Source organism: Ambystoma mexicanum, chromosome 4p (genome assembly GCF_040938575.1).
Source record: "Ambystoma mexicanum isolate Mex_15411 chromosome 4p, UKY_AmexF1_1, whole genome shotgun sequence".
In the NCBI taxonomy this organism is placed as follows: Eukaryota; Metazoa; Chordata; class Amphibia; order Caudata; family Ambystomatidae; genus Ambystoma; species Ambystoma mexicanum.
This window is the reverse complement of record NC_090927.1, coordinates 761,565,314-761,588,680: the sequence shown is the minus strand read 5'-3', so window position 1 is coordinate 761,588,680 and position 23,367 is coordinate 761,565,314. Positions and strand designations below refer to the sequence as shown.

General features: G+C 47.0%; 1 protein-coding gene across 1 annotated transcript in view; it reads left to right on the top strand.

The window, feature by feature from the left end:
- IBTK (inhibitor of Bruton tyrosine kinase) overlaps nt 1-23,367 on the top strand; it is a 1,971,965-nt gene that overhangs the window by 1,609,273 nt on the left and 339,325 nt on the right. The window contains exons 24-25 of the mRNA XM_069606314.1: nt 17,940-18,032; nt 22,378-22,542. Of these exons, the coding sequence (XP_069462415.1) occupies nt 17,940-18,032; nt 22,378-22,542 (258 nt within the window). The remainder of the gene's footprint in view (nt 1-17,939; nt 18,033-22,377; nt 22,543-23,367) is intronic.

The window sequence follows — 23,367 nt, the reverse complement described above, 5'->3', positions numbered from 1 at the left end:
ACTAAAATAATTTATAGCAATGGTACAGGTGTTCCCACGGGCTACAAGCGGCAAAGGTAGCTGACCAGAGCACAGCAACGAGTCACAGAATACTCAAAGTAACACAGAGAGAGGAATGGAATCGAAAATTTGCTGCTGTGTGTTGTGAAACGGTCTGTTTATACTTATTGAGGAAAGAGGCGTCTTGCCATTTCCATGGAGACACGTCATTATCTGAAGCGCGACATGAGACATGCTTTGGCGTTGTGAAATGGGCGGTACGCGCCTGCTGATGACGGGCTCAGAGACGGGGGATATCATTTAGTGCCGCAAAAGCAGGTCAGCCAGGGAGATGGGGCAAGTGATAGGATTATCACAAAATGGCAGCGCCCTGGTGCCTGATTTCGTGTGTGTTTAATGGACGAAAACTCGGGTAAGGTCCATAGGAAATTTTCTAAAATTGAGCCACTTAGGCTTAAAAACACATGGCCGACCCGTAGGGACAATAACATTTTTTGACCGAACCATTCCTTTAATCCTGAGTGTACTTTTGACGTGACGTAGGCACTGTCAGAATATATTGTTACTCTTTTGCCATTACTTTCTTCTAGAGCCAGTAAGAGGGCCACTAGTTCTGCTGCTTATGCTGAATATTGTGAGGGTAATTTGACGCATTTCACTGGCTCGCTCGTCCAGTCCTCGCTTAATCACACTACGGCTGCACCTGTCCTTCTTATGCCATCACTTTGATCAATTGTTGAGGACCCATCAATGTACAAGACATCACTTCCTTCTCGGTCGTCTTCCTCTACCTTACGAGTGGATGCGTAGTACTCCATGGCATATGTACAATCATGAGCATGTTCACTCTGTTACTTACTCTATGAAATGTGCTGGATTAACATTGTTGCATCTCACTATTTTCTCATGTCCTGTCGCCCTTTGTGTAGTGAGTGTACTTTTTGGCTTTTGCAGGATTGCAAAGAGGGCGTGCTCCGCATACAGTGTTGTAAGGCATCCCATCGTTATGGAGGATGACTTTTCTACTGGGAACGCTGCAGCAGCCAGGTTCTGTTCGAATGGGAAGTGTCCCATCATTACTGGGTCTAGGTGCCCGCTGTAAAATGCAAGAGGCTTGTGTCCCATGCTTGTTTTTTTGGGTAAGCACTGCTTTCATTACTGCACCATCGCAATGCGAAAAGATGTAGAATTCTCGTTTGGAATTGGGAGTACGTCGGACTGGTGCTGTTGATATGGCCTCCTTTCATTCATTGAATGCATCAGTCATTTCTTTTGTCCACCCCAACTTTCTCCCCCCTCTTTGCGCTTCGCTGACGGCTGTCAGTAGGGGTCCTATGTATGTGCTGTAGTCAAATACCCATGCTCTGCAATAATTGCACAGGCCTAAAAATTGCTATAACTCCTGCACCGTTTGTGGCTGTGGTGTATTCATTATTGTTTGTGCTCTTTGTGGTGCGATGTTTCACCCCTTTTGAGATATGATCTGACCTATGTATAGAAACTGTTCCTGGCAGTATTGCATTTTTGCTTTGTCAACCTTGTATCCTTTCTCAGCCAGCACTGTGAGCATTCTCAGAGTCCCTCCTGAACTCTTCTTCAGTGGTGCTGCAGATGAGAATGTCATCTACATATTGCAACGCTGTGCTTTAAATTTCAAGCTGCACATTCCCCAGGTCCATCTGTATAACTCTGTTGAAAATGGACGGTGACTCGCAGTATCCCTGGGGTAACCTGGTGTGTTTCCATTTTGTGTTGTGGTATGTGAAACTTGTCAGATCTTGTGATTCTGGATGTAGTGGTATTGAAAAGAATGCATTCTTGAGGTCAATAACAGTGAATTGTGATGCTTCTGCTGGTATCCCGCACAATATTGTGGCCGGGTTAGCTGCCACCGGGTACTCTTCCTCTACAATGTGGTTGAGGGGGTCTCAAATCTTGTATGAAACGCCAAGACCCTCCCTTGGCCTTGCGCATAGGGTACACCGCAGTATTGCATTGTGACTCTGATGGTACCATTATACCCCTCTCTATTAGGGCACTTATTGTCTCATAAATCCCTTCATCAGTTTCTTTTGACAGTGGGTATTGTCTGACTCTGGGCAGTATTGCTCCCTTTTTTAGTTTTATTTTCACACCACCAATGGTTTTTATGCAACCTACATCATAGGGACTAGACATCCATAGTGAGGGAGGTACAGTAGCCAAATCTTCCTAGCAAAAATCAGGTGGTGCTGGGAGGGGTGCCTCTAGTGCCATTGCCATTTTCTGTGCTACCTATGTTACTTTTAACCATACATCATTTCAAACACCATCTCGCCATCTCCTTTCTCGTCTGAGAACAGTTCCTCGTCTGACACCTGCGTTAACCTATACCCTTCCGCCAGTGCTATCACTGCTCTCCATGCCTTACCCTCTTCATCCTGAGCGTGAACAGCGATCCAGTCTTCCCTAGCCACTATTCCTTCGATATCCACTGATATTATTGCCCCTTCACCTGTGGGTGTCTCTGGTCTGAATAGATAGCCGGCTGGTCTCCTCCACACTTTATCTGCTGTGCCTGGCAGCCACGCTATTGCCATGTCTGTTCCATATCGGAAGACTGCGGGGTCCACTGGCTCTGCTCTTGGGACTGTCTTGCCACAATACGCCTCAAGTATCTGTCTTGCCGTGAGCATTTGTATGCCTGGTGTGGAGCATTTTATGCCTTTGTCAGTCAAGGAGATGGTCATGTTCAATCTGCTCATGATGTCACGCCTGAGTATATTCACTGGTGCTTGTTTTAAATATAACAATGGCAGAGATAGGTTGTGATCTCCGACAGATAAGGAGATATTATCAGTAAATGGAACCACCCCTCGAGCCCCAGAAAATACTTGAGTGTGCATGGCATTGCCTGACAATTTGAACTTTCCCTCCCTGATGCAGGATCTAGTGGCCCCTGTGTCAACTAGGAAGGAGAAGGTCTTGTCACCTATCACCACCTTTATGCATGGTTCCTTCGCAGGGTTAGGTGTTACTGACAGGATCGGACACAACAAGGAAGTCTGTGGGCTGTCCTATTGGGGGTATAATGATTGTCCGTTACCTGTGTAGGGGTTGTGTCCCATGATCGTTACTCCCCCCTTTCGCGTCCTCGGTACTGTGGTGTCCATGTGTTGTTGTGACTCGTCTTGTAATTGTGTTAGTTGTTGCACTGTGTGGACATGTTGTTGTGCTGTTATCATTTGCTGTTGTGCCTGTTGTTGATCAGGTTGGTGTGGCATCTGTTGCGTGTTGGGCATCATGTGCGGTTGCTGTTGTGGCTGTGGCACAGTAGATTGCTGTCCCATCTGCGCCTTGCCCGTCTGCTGGGCTTCTTGTTGGTAATAATTGTTTGGTCCCTCTTGGTGGCCCTGTTGTCCCTGTTCACCCCATCCTGGTTGTGCTGGTCTTGACCTGCACGTGCGCGCTACATGTCCTACCACGCTGTATGTCCAACATGTGGGTGGCTCCCGTGCCTGCCATGAACCCCCCTCCCCCCGTGCCCTCCATGTACCCCTGCTGTCCGTATTGGGAGTATCCTCGGAACCCGCCCCCGGGTGGTGTGCTGATGGTCCAAATCCTCTCCCCCTGTTAAAACCCTCTCTTCCCCCTATAGTTGTTTGTGTAGCCATTGACCAATGTCATGTATCCTCCCTCCATGGGTTGTGCATATTTTTGCAGGGGTGGTAATTGTTGGGGCATAGGCAGTACTTGTGGTTGCTGTATGGTTGGTTGTTGCTGTGCGAGTGTTTGCGCCGGTGGGGCGGGGCTTGTTATGAGCGCTCTCTAGGGCGTATTTTGATCGTTTGTTCTGAACCAATTTTGCCTCATCTGCCTTCCTGTCTTCCTCTTTCTGTTTCATCTTCTCTTGCCATAGTCTACAATGGTGCACTATAGTTAGTTGGATCTCTGGCCACGCCTTCGCTTCCATTCCCACCAAGTTTTTCAGTTGTCTCTGCACGGGTTCTGGGAGCCCCTGTATCAGTATATGATAAAAGATAGTTAGTGTTTTGTCCCACGGCTCCCGCGTTTCCAGGCGCCACTTCTCCTGAATTTCTTGGATGCAATTAACAGGATCCTCATTCTCACGCATTTTGTGGGACGTAATCGCCCCTATATCTGATGTCGGGGTACTGTACCCTTAATGCCTGCCATACTGCGTGTCTACAGTTTGCAAATGGTGACCCGTTGTGCGATGTGTTGCTGATTGTCACCCCAGGGAACCCTGTCCTCTTCCAAATGTCATCTGCAGCATCGCCCAAAATTGAAATCAAGAGCCCCTTCACGTCACCAATTGCTAGCCTGTGCCCTGCTGTCAATGTTTCCATTTCGTATATCAATTTCTCTGCCCCTCCGCTCAAGGAGGGCAGTCTGCACTTAATGTTCTCCTTGTCTGCATGCTTCCAGGGTACATATTGTGGCCTTGTCCCACCCCTTTCCAATAAGGGCAATTTCCTCTGGTGTGCGCTTATGCTGTGTTGTCTGTATGTCTTCCGTGTCGTCCTCCATAGCCGACAATTCGTCAAAGAGGTCTATGACATTGTGTGCATGAGGCGTGTCTCCTGTTCCCCTGTGTTCCCCGCGTTGGCATGAATGGCCCTTGTTGTGCGCTATCGCCGGCCCCTCCCTTTTGCGCCCCGGGAGATCTCTGAGCCTATTGACATATGGTGTGTATGTTGCTGATGATGTTACTGTCTGTAGTGTATCCTCTCTCCGCGTACTTGTACCTTCCTGTTCTGCTGTTATCCCCTCTTGTGTTCTGCATTTCCATTACGACCACATGCCTGTACGTGTGATGTAGAGTTTGCTGAGCCCCTCTCCGTTTTCATTGCCCAGTCCTCCGCATGTTTCTTCCTCATCCTCGTCGCTGCAGAACCCCCCTGAGAATGTGAGCTTTGGGCGTGGGCATCGTACTGTTACCGTTTCCAAATCTATGTCCACGCACTTACCTGCATCTACAGCATCCGCCCCTATCTGGGGTGCTGTCACCACTTCACTACTGAGTGTACTCGACTTACTCCTCATAACCCTGTCATTTTCTTTTCGCGCTCGTTCACCTGGCCGTTCATCCTGATTTTCCACGTCCGCCCTGACCCTGCGTAGTTCCCTCATTATGGCGTCACTCACCTCGCTCAGGGCCTTCGCGTCCCTATCCCTCGTACTCTCTTCTCCACTATCCCTCGCTAGTATGCTGTCTATTATCCGGCCCTCTTCGTACTTACGTGCACTTTCTGATATGATCTTTTTCTTCCAGTGTCATTTCCCTGTCACCCTCTTCCCTTTCTTCTTCCCTACTCCTACTCTCCCGCTGTTCCATATGCGCTGCCCTTTCTGTAATACCCCGTCTGAGTGCCTCCTCCCGCTCCCTTTCTTCTTTTCCTTGCTGCTCAAGTTCCATCCTCTCTCCACTTTCCCTCCCCACCTGCACCTGCCTCTCTAGTTCCTTTAGTTCAAGCTGCTTAGTGAGTATGCTCTGTGTTCTCTTTAGGTAGGCTATCTTCGCTTCCAATCTTGCTTCTTCCTCCTTTGTTGAGTTCCCGTCTTCTCTGTTACTTAACTCTTCCTCCCTCTGCGCCTGTTCTGTTTCCACCCTTTCTATTGCCTTCATCGCCCCCTCCTCTTTTCCCGTGGTTGTACCCTGTAGCTTTAAAAGCACCTGTGCTGCTATCCATATGTCTGGCCCTATTCCTACTAACTCAATCGGTGCTTTCCTTATGCCGTCATCATTCATCTGTGTCCCTTCCATACCTACCGTGTGCTCTTTAAGTGTTGTGTTTCGGTAGTGCTCTCCTGATGCATATGGTGGAGGGTTGTATGAAGGGTTTGAATATCCCTCTGCTGCTGTCAACTCTCAGGGCTTGCCTGCTTCCTTTAATTCTCTAATCGGGTATAGACCTTCTGTCTCTTCCTCGCTCTCCTCAGCCTTGTCTGCAACACAGCTGGGAGGGGCCTGAGGTGGAGTGCACCCCACTCCCTCCTTTTCTTCGTTTACTTCTTGCACGCTCATCATCCCTGGGCCGTACCCCTGAAGCATCCTCCAAAGCTGAAAAATGTGTAGATGATTTGCCAGCTTCTTCCCCTTGTATGTGTTATGTAAGTACGCTAGCTGTGAATGTTGAGTTTCCTTGCAAAAACTACCCTTAGGCGGTCAAGCGATTCTTATTCTTTCATCTGTGCCTTTAGTCCATTCTACACTATACTTTACTATCTTATCTCTGTATGTTGGCAGTATTTTACAAATGTATTGGAGTGGTGTTGCCAACATGTGGTATCCATGGTGGGTCCCTATCCCATAGTATGATGACATTTTTAAACATATGTACCACTGTTACCTAGCCCCTAGTTGGGGACTTCCGATTCTCCGCGGTCAGTAGGAAGGAAAAAATGTGTGTTAAAATCCTCTTAATCACTTCAGCATCTATTTCTCCAGCATGGGGTCTGTCATGGATTCACATGCTCATGAATATTCCCTGTCGTCAGGCTGGGAATCCTCGGTAACGAAAAAATCAGTATCAGTTTTGTTTCTGATCTGTCTTTCTTAGTAGTAACCAATCACTGATCTCTGGGTCATACTGCCCCCAACCAATGACTGCCCTCTCCCTAAGCCACGCCTCTGGCAGCCATCCTCAGATTTGGTAGCACGCCAAGTGGCAGTATGACCAAGTGAAGAGCCGCAGAGGGGTAGGTGGGAGGGTTTGCATGTGAATCCATGCCAGACCCATGCTGGAGAACAACAGTTACAGGTAAGTAACTTGTTCCTTCTCCAGCATGGGGTCTGGTATGGATTCACATGCTCATGAATAAAAGAATACATAGCAGTATACACATGCACGACCACGGGAGGTGGCAACAGGGTCAACATTAAGCAATACAACAACTCAACATTAAGCATCTCCTACCTCCTCACCAGGCTCACCTTAAGCGAACAGGTTGCACAGCACTGCTTGGCCGACCCTGGACTCCTCCCTGGAGTCCCGATCGATGCAGTAGAATCTTGTGAAGGTGTGCATCGACCTCCACGTAGCAGCCCTGCAGATGTCCAGCAGGGGCACACCAGACAGGAATGTAAAACCACCCACCGCCCTATTTACAATTCCTCCCCTGACCCGCACAACACAATATTGCTTGTTGTGTGGTCCAACTCGCATTAGGCTCACGTCTGCCGGTGCCGCTCGGCTGCGGGCACCCCTCCCAATCAGCTCACCACTTCCCCTCGTCTGGACCGCGTCTGGACACTCGCCAACCTCGGGCAGGAACATTTTGAAGTTGGCTCCCGATGGCCAATCTCCGGTTGCGCAATCCGGCCGTCTCGCAGTTCCGCGATGGTCCTGAAGTCCTCTAAGGGGGCAACGGCGGAGGGGGCTGCGTTGCCGAGCCACCTTATCACAGACGATCTCGCTGGGGCACCCCGGCCTCCAATCAGAAATGACTTGCAGATCTGTGTCCCCTTCCATGCCTCCCCGGTCAGGGGATGTATAACACCATTCTTACACGCATGGAAGGGGATTACCACAAACCAGTTGGTGCTCAAGACCGTCGCCCACGGTTATCGCATGGAGTTCAGCCGGCCACCTCGATTCAGACCACCAAAGTCCAGGCGTCAACACCTGAAGATCCTGATGCAAAAGGTTGAGATCCTGCAAGAAAAGGCTGCGATCGAAGTTGTTCCAGTTCTAAAGGTAAACAAGGGTATTTCAGTATACTTCCTTGTACCCAAAAAGGATCTCACCATGCGCACTGTGCTAGACTTGCGCCCAACAAACAGATTTGTCAAATCACAAAAGTTTTGAATGATAACGCGGCAAGAAGTAATCCCTCTACTAACACAGGGGGATTACATGGCAACATTGGATATGAAAGATGCATACTTTCATATTTCAATGTTGCCAGCACACAGGCAATACCTAAGGTTCATGATAGAGAACAAGTACTATCAGTTCAAGGTCTTGCCCTTTGGCATTGCCTCAGCCCCAAGAGTATTTACAAAGGTGCTGGCAGTTGCGGCAGCTCAACTGCACAGGCAATCCATCCCAGTTTATCCTTACCTCGACGACTGGCTCATAACAGGGGACTCTTACGGAACATGCCTGTCAAACACCACCCAAAGGACGATAGACCTCTTCAGTCTGGGATTCTCCATAAACGAGAAGAAATCCAGCCAAGTCGAACAGTTTCTGGGTGCCCTAATTTGGATAGAAGACAGCTTTGTCCTCCCCTCCAACGAGAGGGTGCACAACATGTTTTTTCAGATCCCTCAGTATGTGGCCAGTCGAGAGATGACGGTACGCAAGGCCATGCGACTGTTAGGGATGATGGCATCCTGCATTTATTTGGTCCCTCACGCACGTTTGCATATGCACACCCTGCAAGAGTGGCTCAACAGTCAGTGGTGTCAGGCTAGCGGACAATGGGGCGATCTAGTGGTGGTCTTGCCAGCCCTCGTTCTCTCTCAGCAGTAGTGGTCGAGGGAAAACCTCTTGAAGGGGAAAACTTTCACCACCCTGTTAGGCAGAATCCTGTGCAGTGCCCTTAGGGACCACTACACACAATTAAGACACAGGTGGCAATACAAGTTTTACCTTAGGGACAAGCCTGTACCGCTATGTCAGAGTGGTAGCAGTGGCGGAGCAGCCAGGCTTATTTCAAGAGTATATGAGCAGTAGCAGAGATTACACAAAGGGACCACAATTACCGTGACTCAAGCAAACACTGACTCAAGGTTTCAGGTAGAAAAAAATATAAGTACATTTATTTTTAAACCATTCGTTATAAACACAACACTTCTATTAAACTCAAACAAAAACCACACGTTAAATATACTACAACTAACCAATTCACTTTGTACAGTATGTCTCAAGGTAAGTACCCTGTGTTTGAATGAACCGGTGTTAGGCACAAAACATGTTACCGCAAACACAATTGCGATCACTTTTTGACAGTTCGGTCTACTAAATAAACGTGTATCCGTGACATGAAATGCTACCGGGGCAAAAACACACTTGGCACCTGAGATACCCAGAGGGAGTTAGAGGCAAAAATCACAGGCAATAGTTTGGTTAGGCAGACAGAATCGAGAAACACTCAGAGACGGGAGTTCAAAAGTCAAAGTGCCGGAGCCAGGATCGAAGGACACCGGGGCCTGTTGCCGAAGATCACACAGTCACACAGTTCACGATTCATCGTAGCCAAAAGTACTTCGATATTGTCAATGTTCGGAAGCAAAAGTTATAAGAAGGAGGGAAGACAAGGGCAAGCCTTGGAAATGAAGAAAAAGGGATTCACCCAGTTTCCTCAGCAGAACACAGTACCTTGTTCCAATGCTGTAGCTGGTGCCCTGGCAGTTGTTCCTGTTGGTTTCCCACAGACCCACGATTCCTGGAGCTTCGTTGTGAAGGACGACGTCTGAAGGGGGTCTGCACCACACATGGATGAAGCCGGCAACAGCGACAAGGAAAAAGGTGCACTCCTTAAAAACAGGAGAGGCTCTTCAGGTGGCTATCCGGACCACTACAGCAGCATGCAGCGTTTTCGACCAAGGAAAAGGATCCTCTAGCTGTAAAGGATGAGCTGGTTATCCCCACCAAGCTCAAGGGAAGAAGACTCCAGACTGGATCTTCTCTAAGTCGTTGATGGTCAGATAGCTCAGGACTGCAGCAGCGCTTCTCCGGGACGGGGTAGTTGCAGCAGCCGTCGTTCTCTCCACTTCTCTTCGGTTCCTTGTAGTTCCAGTGGCGACTCTCTGACTTCTAGCCCAAGAGACCTGCCTTTTATGCGAAAAAAAACCCATTCCCACAGCCTGGCTGTCAATCACCCAGCAGGGGGTTTGTCCAGCCCGGACAAATACCCTGGTCAATCATGACAAAGTGCGACTTGGGTTTCCTAGGAGACCCTGTGCAGGGGGTGACTACACCCCTCCCTCACATTCAGCCCACCTAGACACCCAGGCGCCTTGAGGAGGTCTTCGGAGCAGAAGCCTGCCAAAAGACAGTGAACAAAGAAGGCGAACCTAGTTTGCCGCGCATAGTAAAACACACGAAGGACTTTAACAAAAAGAAATGGTGAATAAACCCAACCAGAGCCAAAAGAAAGACGATTTGGTCAAGCGGGTTTGTGTTCGAGGCTAATATAATAGCCAAGAGCAGTACCACGTTTATCTAATATAATCGCGGTAGAAAAGTTAGGGTAGATACCACTGCCACCAGCTGTTAGGTAGAAACCTGTGCAGTTCCCTTAGGGAACACTGCAAAAGATTTAGGACTACCGGTGTTAGCAGTAAACCCACTTGGTAGCAGTCTGTACCACCCAGATTTACCTGGTAGCTGTGGCTGAGCAGTCAGACTTTCCTCACGAAGAGTTAGACAGTATGCAAAGTATACACAATAGGCACTCAGACACAATAATACAAGCAAACACTGACCAGAGCTTTGGTATCCAAGTATATAATTATTTATTTAATAACACACTGTTTGAAACACTCCAGCACTCTTATTGTAAAACACTCTAAACACAGTTACTATTATAATATATACACCCTTATTCCTTATCAAATGAGTCTTAGTAAAACACCACTTATTTTCATACACAGGTGAGCGCTTAACTAGATGGCACTCCAATAAGTTTGTGAAAAAGGGAGGGAAAAAGACAGAATATGGAAAGGTACACCACTCTAAGATTTGGGAACACTGTTCGCAAGGCAGAAGAGCAAAAGTCACTGGTGAGCCAAAGTCCAAAGGCTGGGCCCACTCTTAGAGCAGAGCACAAATGCGCCCAAGATCACACAGTTACACTAGGCTTAGAAAGTCTTGCAGAGAGTTCAGAAAGAGTTTAGAGAGGCTCAGAAAAGTTTAGCCAGGGTGTGCCAGGCTAACCCAGGTTCGAAAGCCAGGGGCTAAGTCTACCCCGTACAGTTGGTGGCAAGGGAAGCCAGGCAGGACACGGTACCTTAAGTGGGAAGGATCCTCCAGCGGCGGCAGTTGTTCCTGGCAGTGGGTGCAAGTCGCGTCGTCGTCCAGGGGAAGAGAAGATCTCGACTTGGAGGAAAGATGAAGGTCGTTGCACTGCCAGGGAAGAAACCAGCCGCAGAGTTTTCCGGTTAATGGTAGTACCCTTTAATTCGCGGTCGTGGTAAAACGTGGTATCCCAGTTGCTGGGGTGCTTGGCACAGGCAAGGCGGCCACGAGATACGTCGGGAAGGTGAAAAGACGGTGAAACTGGTTATCCCCACCAGTCAAAGGAAGAAGACTCTCCGGCGGGAGATCTCCTCTGTCGTTGGGAAAAGTGGTGAGACGGTCCAGCAGGGCTCCACCGGTCGTGGCAGGTCGGCTCAGCTTCTCCCTCGTGTGATTCTTAGGTCCTATGGCGACTTCTGAAGTTCCAGTCCTCAAAGCCCTGATTTTATGCAGAAAACCCCCATTCACTCAGCCTAGCTGTCACTCAAACATGCTAAGTGGTGAGCCGGCCGGCTCACCACTTAGGCCAATCAGGACAGAGTGCGACTTGAGTTGCCTAGGCAACTCATTCCAGGGTGCCTAAATCCCCCTCCTAAGTACCCCAGACAGAGTGGCACCACTTTGGAGGGCTTCTGTGGAGAAGCCCGCCAAAAAGTGGAACAAAGGGCTCGACTTGGGTTGGAGTCACAGAAGAGAACACAAACGCCATTTTAGAACCGAGTTTTGGCAAAAAATACCAACTGGAGAATTAATATTAATTAAATAAACCGGCGGTATGTTCGAGGCTATCGTAATTAAATAAATATAGTAGCCTCGAACAATGGGAAAATCCCACAGAGAAATATTCGCAGTTGAATATAAAAAGTAGTATCCACTGCCACCAGCCAAAACTCGATCAGGGGGGACGGAGACGTGCCCCCTCGACTAACAGACCCCGGGGCAATTGAATTGCCCCAGCCAGTACGTCCACAATATGATGGTTTGTACTGGTTCTGTTCAGAATTTAAGACTAGTAAAGTCAATGGTGACTTTACATGCCCTGGGAGACAGTAGTCAGTCCCAGGGTATGGAGTCTATACTGGGGGTCACTATGCCACCCCTGTGTTACTGCACTGAGGGTGCTGTGTAACACACATCACAAAAACACATGACGCCCCAATGGGGTAAAAGACCCCATAGCCCATTAAACACATCTAGATCCAAGGAAACACACTCAAATCATGCCCAAGAATGAGGGTAAAAGAGTCTCACTCTTGGCAGGAGAAAGAAATAAACCCCAAAAATCCAGCAAAGCTGCTGGGGGACTCACTAGGTTAGGAAATTCAGCCTAAACAGAGAATTCTCCCTAACACCAGCCAAGTCTAAATGTTAAAAGAGCGAAACAATGCTCTAGGAGGTACAGATAAGGGATACGAATTAACCATTTCCAGTACTCCATGGAAGATGGGGTGTACTGGATCTGTGGTAGATTGACTAAGTAAAGTTAATGGTAACTTTATCCTTTTCTGTTGGACGGTAGTCGCCTCAGAAATGGAGTCGAGGGAAGTCTCAAAGACAACCCTGTGCTACGGCACTGAAGTTGCTGTGTGACACACAAAAAGAAGGGGGCTACTGAAGTGGTGTACTTCAGAGTCCACAATCACAAAAACAGATAGAAACACATAGCAAAATGAAGGTAAGAGTGGGGGAAAAGCTCTCACTCTTACCAAGTGGAAAAAAATAAACTCCAGAAGTCCAGCAAAGCTGCTGGGGGCTCACTAGGTGAGGGAAATTAGCCATAGATGAGAATTCTCCCTAACACACCCCTGCAGTAGAAGCCACTCTCACGACGGATACATTTCTCAGTGGGTGGGGAGCTCACCTCCTTCAGCAGACAGAGCACAGCATTTAGTCCCCAGCAGCAGCATCCAACCACATAAACCTGTTGGAGCTGTTAGCTGTGTTCAAAGTTCTGAGGGCTTTTCAGACACAGTTGCAGGGAAAGACAGAACTGGTCCTCACGGACAGCACCACAGCCGTGTACTACCTGAACAAGCAAGGGGGCAATCACTCTCTCCAGGGCTATCCAAACTGTCCCAGAACATTTGGAAGTGGACTCTGAAACGCAAGATGTTCCACCTGTCTCAACACGTTCCGGGGGAACTCCATTTTCTTGCAGACCTGCTCAGCAGGGACTTCCCACTACCCATAGAGTATGAATGGCGACTACACGAAGAAATCGTCTCCAACGTTTTCGCAGAATGGGGCTTCCCAGAGATTAAATTGTTCACAAATCTGGAGAACTCTCAATGCCCACATTACGCATCCAAGTACCCTCAGAACCGATCCAAGGGGAATGTTCTCTGGATAACATGGTCACGGAAATTTGTTTACGCTTTTCCCCCCGATTTCGTTAGTCAACAAGATAGTGCACAAGATGCAACAAGAACCAGTCACCATGATGTTGGTGGCACTGATGTGGGCCCACCAACCCTGGTTCTCCCATCCGGAGATGTCACTCTCCCCTCTGATGAAACTACCTTGCCCATACAACATGCTATCACAGGACAAGGGGGTAACGCTTCATCCATGCCCGCAGATTCTCAACTTAGCGGCCTGGCTCCTGAGGTCATAGAATTCGGGCATCTCCAACTTCCTCAGAGATGTATGGATATACTTAGAGAAGCAAGAAAGCCTAACACCAGACATTGCTACTGCAGTAAGTGGAAACGCTTTGTCATTTGGTTCAATTCCAAGAGCATCAATCACATTGACTGCTCTCCTACTCATATTATACTATACCTGACTCACCTACTGGACTCGGGTCTAGTTTTTAATTCCCTAAAGGTACACTTAGCTGTCAGCCTATACCACGTCCCGACGAAGTGTGTCGTGGTGGAAGATCCCAGTAATTAAAGCTTTCATTGAAGGGGTTAAAAGAATTCATCCGGGGAGACCGCTAGGGGGCGCCTACCTGAATGGAGGCGTGAGATCGCAGCTCAGTCAGCTCCCGTTGGGCCTAAAGAACTTGATTCTCACCACAACGGGGGATAGGCCTCTTGATGCCCGAAGCACCCAGTAGAAGTGGTGCTCAGTCGCAGGAGAGAGCCCCCCACCACCACAAGCTGGCTGCTGCCCCGAAAGAAGCGAATCAGCCGCAGCAGAGGAGGACTGGAATGCCAAACCTTGTTTACCCTGACCAGGAGGGGTTCATCCGAGGGAGACAGGGGGCAGATACCCTCTGCAAGACCCTTCACCTCATTAGGACAGCAGCGGGGGAGGGGGGGAAACCCAGTACTGGTGGCCGTCGATGCGGCGAAGGCCTTTGATCGGGTGGATTGGGACTTCCTCAACAGTGTACTTGGGACATTTGGTTTTGGGGAGGGGTTTCAGTGGGGCATCCAGGCTCTATACGAAGGCCCCTCAGCCAGAGTCGCAGTCAATGGGTGTCTATCCCGGTCTTTCCCCCTACAGAGGGGCACAAGGCAGGGGTGCCCACTGTCGCCCCTGCTCTTTGTACTGACCATGGAAATCCTGGCTGGATACCTGAGTTGAGAACCACGGCCCGAGGTTGGGGAACAGGGAATTTAAGCTGAGTCTTTATGTGGATGACGTAATGCTCCCTCTGAGGCATCCCACCCAGTCGGTACCAGCGGCCCTAGAGGTGAGTGAGGAATATGGAAGGTACTCGGGGTTCAGGGTAAACAGGAGCAAGTCGGTGATCTTCCCATTCTCCCCAGACACAGCAAGGAATGTAGGGGAGCTCGTCCCCCTGGGATTGCAGATCCAGTTGGATTGGTTGAAATATTTGGGGGTTAACATAGTCCGCCCAGACCAGGACTTTTGTCAGGCCAACTACCCACCTCTTTGAAAGACTATATTCAGAAATTGTGACATGGGGAAAGGGGCAGCTGTCGTGGATGGGCCATTTAAATGCAATAAAAATGAACCTCCTCCAGAGGGTTCTATACCTGTTCCAGATGCTCCCAATTCGTGCACTAGTAGAACACCTGAAAGAAGCTAGGCAGCATGTTATACGATTTCTTTGGCAGGGATGGGAGCCCAGGGTGAATTATGACGCACTCATTTTGCCCAAGGACATGGTGGGGGGTGGGGGTGGAGTAGGATGACAACATTTTATAGGGCGGCACAACTTAGAACGTTTGTCCCACACTTAAGGGCAGACCCAGACAAACTGTGGCTCTTTTTAGAGATCCAGTACCTGCTCCAGGCAACGGTAGGGGAGTAGCTCTGGATCCCAAAGAACAGTCTTCTGAAACGTATTAGAGAACACCTGATTCTCGGGGTACACTGGGAAGTCATGGCAATGGTGAAGGGGGGGCTCTAGGATCACCATGTGGCCCTCCCCGATGAGACACCACCGGTTAGGGATGAGATACCAGAGGTGGAATGTTACCAGTCTTGGTCCGAAGCGGGACTGGCGAGGGTGGGCCAACTGGTTCAAAATGGGGAATTTATAAGCATCCAAAAACTCGAGGAAGCCCTGGGAATAGGGAACTGGTCCGTCCTCCTATACCTGACACTCAAGGGCGTATTTATGTCTGACAAGTGGAAGGAGCACATTCAAAGGGAACTTAAGCCAGTGGAAAAGGTACTGGATGGCTACACGGACATGTAAGGCCATATCACATGCCTCTATGGGGCATTGTTGGAACCAGAGAGGTGGGCACTGGGGCACTCTGTTCGCGTTGGGAAAGGGACCTGGGCACTGAACTGGGTGATAGTCTCTGGCAAGAAATGTGCAGGTGATCCTTTAAAACCTCCATCTGATGCCAGTATAAGCTGCATACAATAAAATGACTCCACTGATGGCAATATGATCCCGTCCGATTGTCCAAAATGGTCCCAGCAGTGGATCTTCGTTGCTAGCACGGATGTGGGACCAGGGCGGATGACTGGCGCATGTGGTTGGACTGCCCCATGGTTCAGTTCTTCTGGTCTGAGGTCCTGGGCTGGATCAGGGATGCAGGGGGGTGGGGGGTGCATACGCGCTGGACCCTCTGCTTGTGTATGGGCTGAAAGGCTGAAAAAACGAGCAGAAGCCTGGGGGCGCCTTCATCCTTGGCCCACTTTCTTCTGCTGGCAGCACGGCTCGTAGGTCCAGACACTGGAAACGTGAACACCTCCCAACGTACAGGAATGGTCGGCCACGGCCAAAGACATAAACCTAATGGAAAAGATTTCTGCTGCGCTACAGGAGAGCAGCGCTCAGGTGGAAGCAGAATGCTTACAATTCCACAATGTGTTCCAGTAGGGGGAGGGACAAGCACAGAAACTGAGGCGAGGAGCGCCATAATGACAATCATAGCACATGTGGCGCAGAGATGGCTCACCCGACCCGTGACTGTTTACCGGGAGCATGCCTCAATTACTAGTAACCAAAATGCATCATCACCCGTATCTTAGGGTTGGGGGGTGGGATAAGTTGGGGATGTATCAGGACATGTTGTTTGTTTTCTATTTTGAGAGGGTGCCTCCCTCAATCTTCCGTTGTTGATATACTGTATGTTCCCGCAAAAACCTAATAAAAAGAAATTAAAAAAAAATAAATTCATCCCCCTATTTCGAACCCGGCTTCCGGACGGGACCAAGTGGCAGTCACTTCAATAAGGAGAAATTGAGCAGTTTACAATTTGTCACAATTTGTCACAATTTCACAGTATGGTATTTATTGGTGTTGTCATTTTGGGAATATCTTCAATGTGTACAAGAAGGTTGTTTTCTTTTTGACATCGGAGCGTATTCGTACATCAGCACGCACAAGACTGTTTTGAAGGGGTTTACCATACACAAAATATGCGATGCTTGCACTGGGCACGTACATTTTTCTTGTATTTTTCAGTAAATAAGTAGATCTATTTCAGGCTGCAATTTGATCGGCCCCATTTCCAAAGAACGGCGAAGAACAATGTTTGGTATTCTACAACAATCTGCCCACTACCAGAAAGAATGCGGTGATTGCATACTGATTAGAATGCCTTGTACAAGTCTAAAATCACCATCAGAACGTTTCCACCATGAGCATCCCGAATCAAGAGGTTCTAGAATAATGTAGGGGGGTGGTTATTTAGAACTTGCCAGCGGAGGTAATATGTGAAAACCTCTTCTGAATAGCACCTGTTGCAATACACCCAAGTTAAAAACATTGGGCAAAGATGAAGGGACTAACATTTTAAAAACAGGAAATAAGGCATTTGGGACTGGGGACAGGTTGGAATGGTAAAGCAGGGATGTGGCGGAAACAACTCTAATAAGAAAAAATGAAAAAAAGGATAGTGCAAATAAAGGGCCTTAAGGTCAACCTTATTCCCTTAGAATATAAAATGTCTTTCATATATCATTTCTGAAACCTAGCTTAAACATTTCTTGGAGATGGGTGCTAAAATGTTGGTTGAATGACGTCCAGTGTTTTTGAAGTGAAGAGTTTATGAATTATTTTTGCATGAAGTTCAGTTGTGTTTCATTGAAGGATCAAGGGTAGATTGACCCAAGGCTGTTTGGTGACTGGAGTCCATAAATTCTTCTGCAATGTTCAGAGTAAAATGTGCCCCTGAGGCAAAAATGAAATATTTCAAGGATGCCTATTCTCATGTTATATTTAAATGCATAATCTGAAGTATATTAGCGTGCATTCTCAATCGTGTCTGTCAGCGCATAAATTGTGTTGATTAATTTTGTGCAATCGTATCTTTGTACTATTTCTGACCGTAAAACGACATGTATCGTAACCTTATTTTAATGTCTGTTTAAACAAGACATTTACTGTTAGTGGGTATTACAGTTTTGATTGAAGGATTGCTTATGTTGTGCTCTGAGATGCTTTTCTAAATCTCTTTATTTAGTGCACTGTAAAATATATTTGTGTGACTATTCACAATCCTGTTCATTGTAGGCAATTGAATGAAATTGAAATGCAGACATTGTTTCTGTGCGAAAGTACAGGTTCTGAATAATGTGTGATTTCTTTAGCCCTGCCAGCCCTCCAGCGTTAGATCTAAGAGCCATCATGGAAATTGAAGAGAATATGCTAAAGCACGGAACGATGCCAAAGACAAATGCAGGGTTAGTAAAAACCAAAAGCTATAAAAGAAGTAAATGAAAAAGAACAAGCCGCTATTAAGGCTACGAAAGCTCAGTGTTGTCTTCCCTGTTTTTATAATTCTAATTTCAGTGCATATGATTTTGGTCAGTGTAAAAACTACAGCACATAAAAGTATGCTTCTGTTTTCAATAATTACATTTGAACAACTAACTGAACATTTCCTTACAAAGTATTTGGGTCAGAATATGCCCAACATTGTTTATGCATTTCTCTGAATACTGTAGTTTCTATGACTTTTAAAGCATTATTCTAGAAGATTGTTTTTGAAAGTGATGGAATCACCATAGCAGTCGGTAGTTTGAACATTGCATTGGTACAGCAGTTAACAAATACGTTGAATCTTTTGCTTATTTTATAATGTTATGTTTGCTTTCTAGTACATTGTGGCGAATATTTAGAAAGTCAGTGTCCCACTGTTCAATGTATTGCAAGCACAACCTTGTAAAGTAGGAGCCGTAGTCACAACAGACAAAAGGGTTAGCTAACAGTTAATATCATTCACATTCCCTAATTAAAGCATGTGCTCATACGGCAAATTATGCCTTTAACACATTGTTTGGGCACACATGGTAAATGCAGCATGCCTTCTAAATACCCTGCTAGTTTGTTTTCTTTACAGACTTTAGGCAGAGCATTTTTACTAGCTCATGTTGCGGGATTGGAGAATGCAGTGGGAGGTCCCCTATATTATTTCTAGAGGATTCCTGACTAATAAGTATTAGTGTGCTCCACATCATACTTAACCAGGTTTGTCAGTCCCAGGTGTTCTGCAAAGGTCAGTGTCATTACTACTCTCGACTTGCTTGACAACGACTTGCTCGGTCTTCTGTCCGAAGGCAACATCTCCATAACGTCTTCAGGGAGATCCCAATCTCTGTACCTTATTCTTTCAGTAGCCAGTCATGTAGGTTGCGCGTGGCCACACTCGGGTGAATAACAGGGACAGGGCTCCACAAATCCAAAAGATGGCCACCAAATTCCAAATGCCCTGGACTTGTGGTTGCTCGGTCTCATGGCAACCTGCAATTTCCTGGTGCCAGAGGCCCACTTGAGAATGAGGTTTCTTCAGTGGGCCGTCAGGTCTGAATGGTCACAGATCTCAGACATGACAGATTTGCTTCATGCCCTGAGCAGGGTTGTGCAGGACCTCCTGTGATGGATGCACAAAGAGAACTTGATTGCTGTAGAGCCTTTTTGGCAGTCGTGACAGAGATGACTGTGGTTACGGACACCTCCTTAAGGACTGGGGCGTTCATCAGAACGAAGTGACAGTGAGCGGGCTGTGGTCCCTGCTCGAGACAAAACTCCATATAAACCTGCTGTAGCTGAGGGCAATCAGACGGACGCTGATGGGCTTTTTTGATTTTTTTTAAAAAAAATGTGAACAACTATTTAAATCTGGATGTAGCAGTTTACAGTTATCGCATTTGTGCAGTGACATTATTACTTTTAACCCCATAGTTTCCCCTCAATCCCCCCACCCCTTATGCAGTCGATCTGGCAACTTTGTACCTTTTTCCCTGAGTCCTTCCTTTCTTGCGGGCCCTTCCAACTGCTTCTAAGGTGGTAGGGTAAGTCTCGCCTGTCGTGGCTGGAAGGTCAGAGCTGGGAAGGCTCTTTCATCTTCCAGGACTGGGTCCCAGCAGTCCGTGAAGCGGGGTAATGTCCCATCTTTGGCCGCCGTGACTTTTTCCACCACCTGAATGTCCCAGACTTTAGCCCACCACAGGGGAAGACTGGGGGGGGGCTTCTTCGGATTTCCATCTGTGAGCGAATGAGATCTTGGCCGCTAGTAACAGCTGGGTGATCAGTTTTGCGATAGGACCAGATCTTGGGTAGCAGTCCGGCAGCGGGGTGCCCAAAAGAACCACCTCGTTGTCAGCGGCAGGTGATAGCTTCTATTGTCCGGAGTACCTGTTCCCAAAAGGATTGTGCCCATGGGCATTCCCACCACATGTGGAAGTATGTTTCTTGGGCGCCGCACTGCCTCCAGCATTTCGGATCCAACAAACTTTTAAGGTGATGCAGACGTTCCGGTGGGTAATACCAGCGTTAGAGCAATTTGAGCGCCCCTTCTTTGTTGGTGATGCATCTGGAGACGGAGTTGTTTCTGGACCAGATGTCGATCCATGTCTGGTCCTCGATGCTATGCCCCAGGTCTGTTTCCCATTTGGCCATGTATGCTGGTCTCACCACCAGCATGTCCTCTTGCAATAGCTTGTAGAGTTTAGAGATGTGTCCACTCCTGGATCCTTCTGATAAAGAGAGTTCCAAGGGGAGAGGCTCCCTGGTGGCTTTCTGTTTGATTGCTGGCTGAGAGATCCAGTGACGCAGTTGTGCGTAGGTAAACCTGTCAGTTTCCGGTAGGTTAAAGCGGGCCTTGCATTCCAAGAAGTCTAGGCGGGATCCGTCTTAGAATAGTTGTGAGAGTTCATAGTCCTCCGTGGGTCCAGTTGTGGAAGTTCGCCGCTTGCAGTCCTGGGGCGAAGTCTGGGTTGTGGGTGATTGGGGGCAAGAGGGCCCAGCCCCTTGGGGTTCTTTTTCTTTTGAACATGCGCTGTCCCAGATCCTCAGATAGGTTTCTATCCCTAATAAATTACAAAACCCTGAAGTCATAAGTCTGTGCTGACCCACCATGTCTTGAAAGCTGCTTTCCCTAATGCCCTCTCTGCCTCGGTTCGGTCGGGATGTTCCGGGCACTCTGTAAATATCCTACGGACTACGTGGCCACAGTGATGTGACACCGAAAGTATGTGTCTCCTACTAGACCTATGCTCCATCGTGTTTGCCCACACATGATTTACTAGGAAGGATAGCTGTACAGCATCCCGGTTTATTGTTACTTATACATTGAATATTCAGGTGCTTCTATCACTTTTTTTAGTTTTTTTTTGGCATGGCCGCTGGACCACTAGTTTTAGACTCCTTAACAAGGAAACACGTTGCACTCCAGTTTTTAACCTGATAGTCAAAACAAGTTCCCAAAATACAAATTATTTTAGCTATTTTAAAAAATGATTACACTTACATGATTCAATTTATCATTTTATTTGGAAGCGGTATGGTATCTTTGATATTCAAAGATGGCTGCTAGTTTTGGCTTGATTCCAGAGAGATTCCTTAGAGACTGTCAGCCAAGATGGCTGCCTCCATGGAAGAGCTCAAAGAGTTCAGAGATGGGCAGGAATGGATGGGATTGCCTAGGGTCAGGGAGTGGGAGGGATTATAACTGTGTATCCCTCCTCAAATATATTTCCATTGGAAAAGCATCACAGGCACTCATTCAAAGCCCATATTTGGAGCTCTTATGTTAAAGACAATCGTTTTGGTTTAAAGGTAGCGCTTTCAGCGCCACCTAATAACCCATACAACTAATTTAAAAAATGGTTGTAGTTCAACGGGTGAGTGTCGGGCTGTCAATGCAACCATTGTAAAAATGAATGCATACTTTGAGCCCAGAAAATTAAGTAGCTCATAACCATTGCTCTGAGAAGGGAGAGTGCCCTGCATTATCCCTGATGTTGGCTATACCCCCTAATTTTGGCATTATTCTCCAATAGAAAAGTAAAGCTTGCTTTCAAGTGCGAATTCAAACAAACTAAAAGGGGGATTGACTAAAGACTTCAACTTTGCTTTAACTATTTTATTTTGCATAAATTAAAGATTGTATTGGTTTTATGGAATACTTACTTTTGGAAATGCACATACATATTGATAGAATCGAAAAAAAGGAAAATTGGTGCACTACATTGCAGGCATGGGAATTTATTTTACAAATTCCCAGGGGATTAGTTGACATCGGGATAAACTGACAAGACAAAGACAGAGAGTTATCCTGGGGCTTTTAAAACTAGCATGAGGTATTGAGTGTTCTAAAGGACACTTTCCCGTGTGTAGGGACCCGGAACCTTCGAAGTGGAATAGGACCTGGACATTGGACTTGGACATGAGGTCCTTTTTGAATGGGCCCTTCAATTGACATGATTTTCCCTTTCTTTCTCTCATTGTTGCCAAAGAAACTGGCTGATTAAGATAACCTATTGATGCATGTTTTTGTCGTCATAGTCAATAAAATTGCCAGTAGTTGTGGGTTTTTCATGGACAATTTTTGGCGTTTTAATGATTTCCAGGGAGATTACTTATAAGTCTAGTCAATTCAGGCAGACTTTCAGCCATACGCGTTCAAGTTGAACAAGACGTGTGCTGTCTGAGAAAAATGAAAATATGCGTTATCACAATGAATACACAATTTCTTTCTTTGTGTTTTAAATATGCTGAACCTACTTCCTTTCCATGGTTTCACAGGGGAAGCAAAACCGTTTTGCATGCATCAAAACTTTCACAGAAACAAAGGAAAATGATTGCCTTGTCTGCTAAGGAGAACAGTCGACCAGTGAATACCTTGCTGAACACACCTGCCACATGTACCACATCAGCATCCACCAGTGCCACAAAAACAGTAAGAACCTGGTATGTGTAGAGTAAAAAACATTACAACCTCCTTTTTTGAAGGTGATACAGAAACATCCCAATCAATATGAATCTGTGTTTTTTGAAATAACAATGCCATGTTTTAAATATAAAGGGAATGCAATTATAAAGCATTAGTTTGCATACAACCTTCACAAGAAAATCCTCTGTCATATAACATGAATTGGGATGAAACATGTAATCTGTTAAAATGACACTTGTTTACAGTAGGAGTGCATTTTTAAAATGGGGGTTAGATTCTTTGCAAGTTGATGCATGATTATACGGTGTACTGTGCCAACCAACCTAATTAAATGTGGGTCATGCCCGGCAGCATGTATATGATCTGATTTTATTATGCCCACAGATCTTGCCTGTAGGCCCTCCAGGGGCAGGATCCGCCTTTCGTATCTTATTACACTTGCACTTTCGAGCTATGATGCAAAATCAAATGAATAGTCTAAGTCCTAAATTCTATGTTTGGTTAAAAAAAACTTGTATAGAACCATTATGGTTCTCCAGCCTGGGGTCTTGCATGGATTCACATGCCTGTGTCAGGCTGGGAATCCTCTGTAAAATTAAATCAGTTTAGCTTTAAGCTAAAAACTGCTTGTCGCTTCTATATTCTATCAGTGTGACCTTGGGTCATACTTGCCTAGCCAATGACACTTGTCCTCCTAGGCCACACCCCTTAGTGCCATCTTCAGACTTTTTACTGCATTGTTTCTCGTGTTGGGAGGCCTTGTGTTTTGCTCCTCGAAATCCATCAACTTTTTGCTGTTTTTTGCTTCAACACCATGGCAGAGGCCACAAACAAAAGTCTCT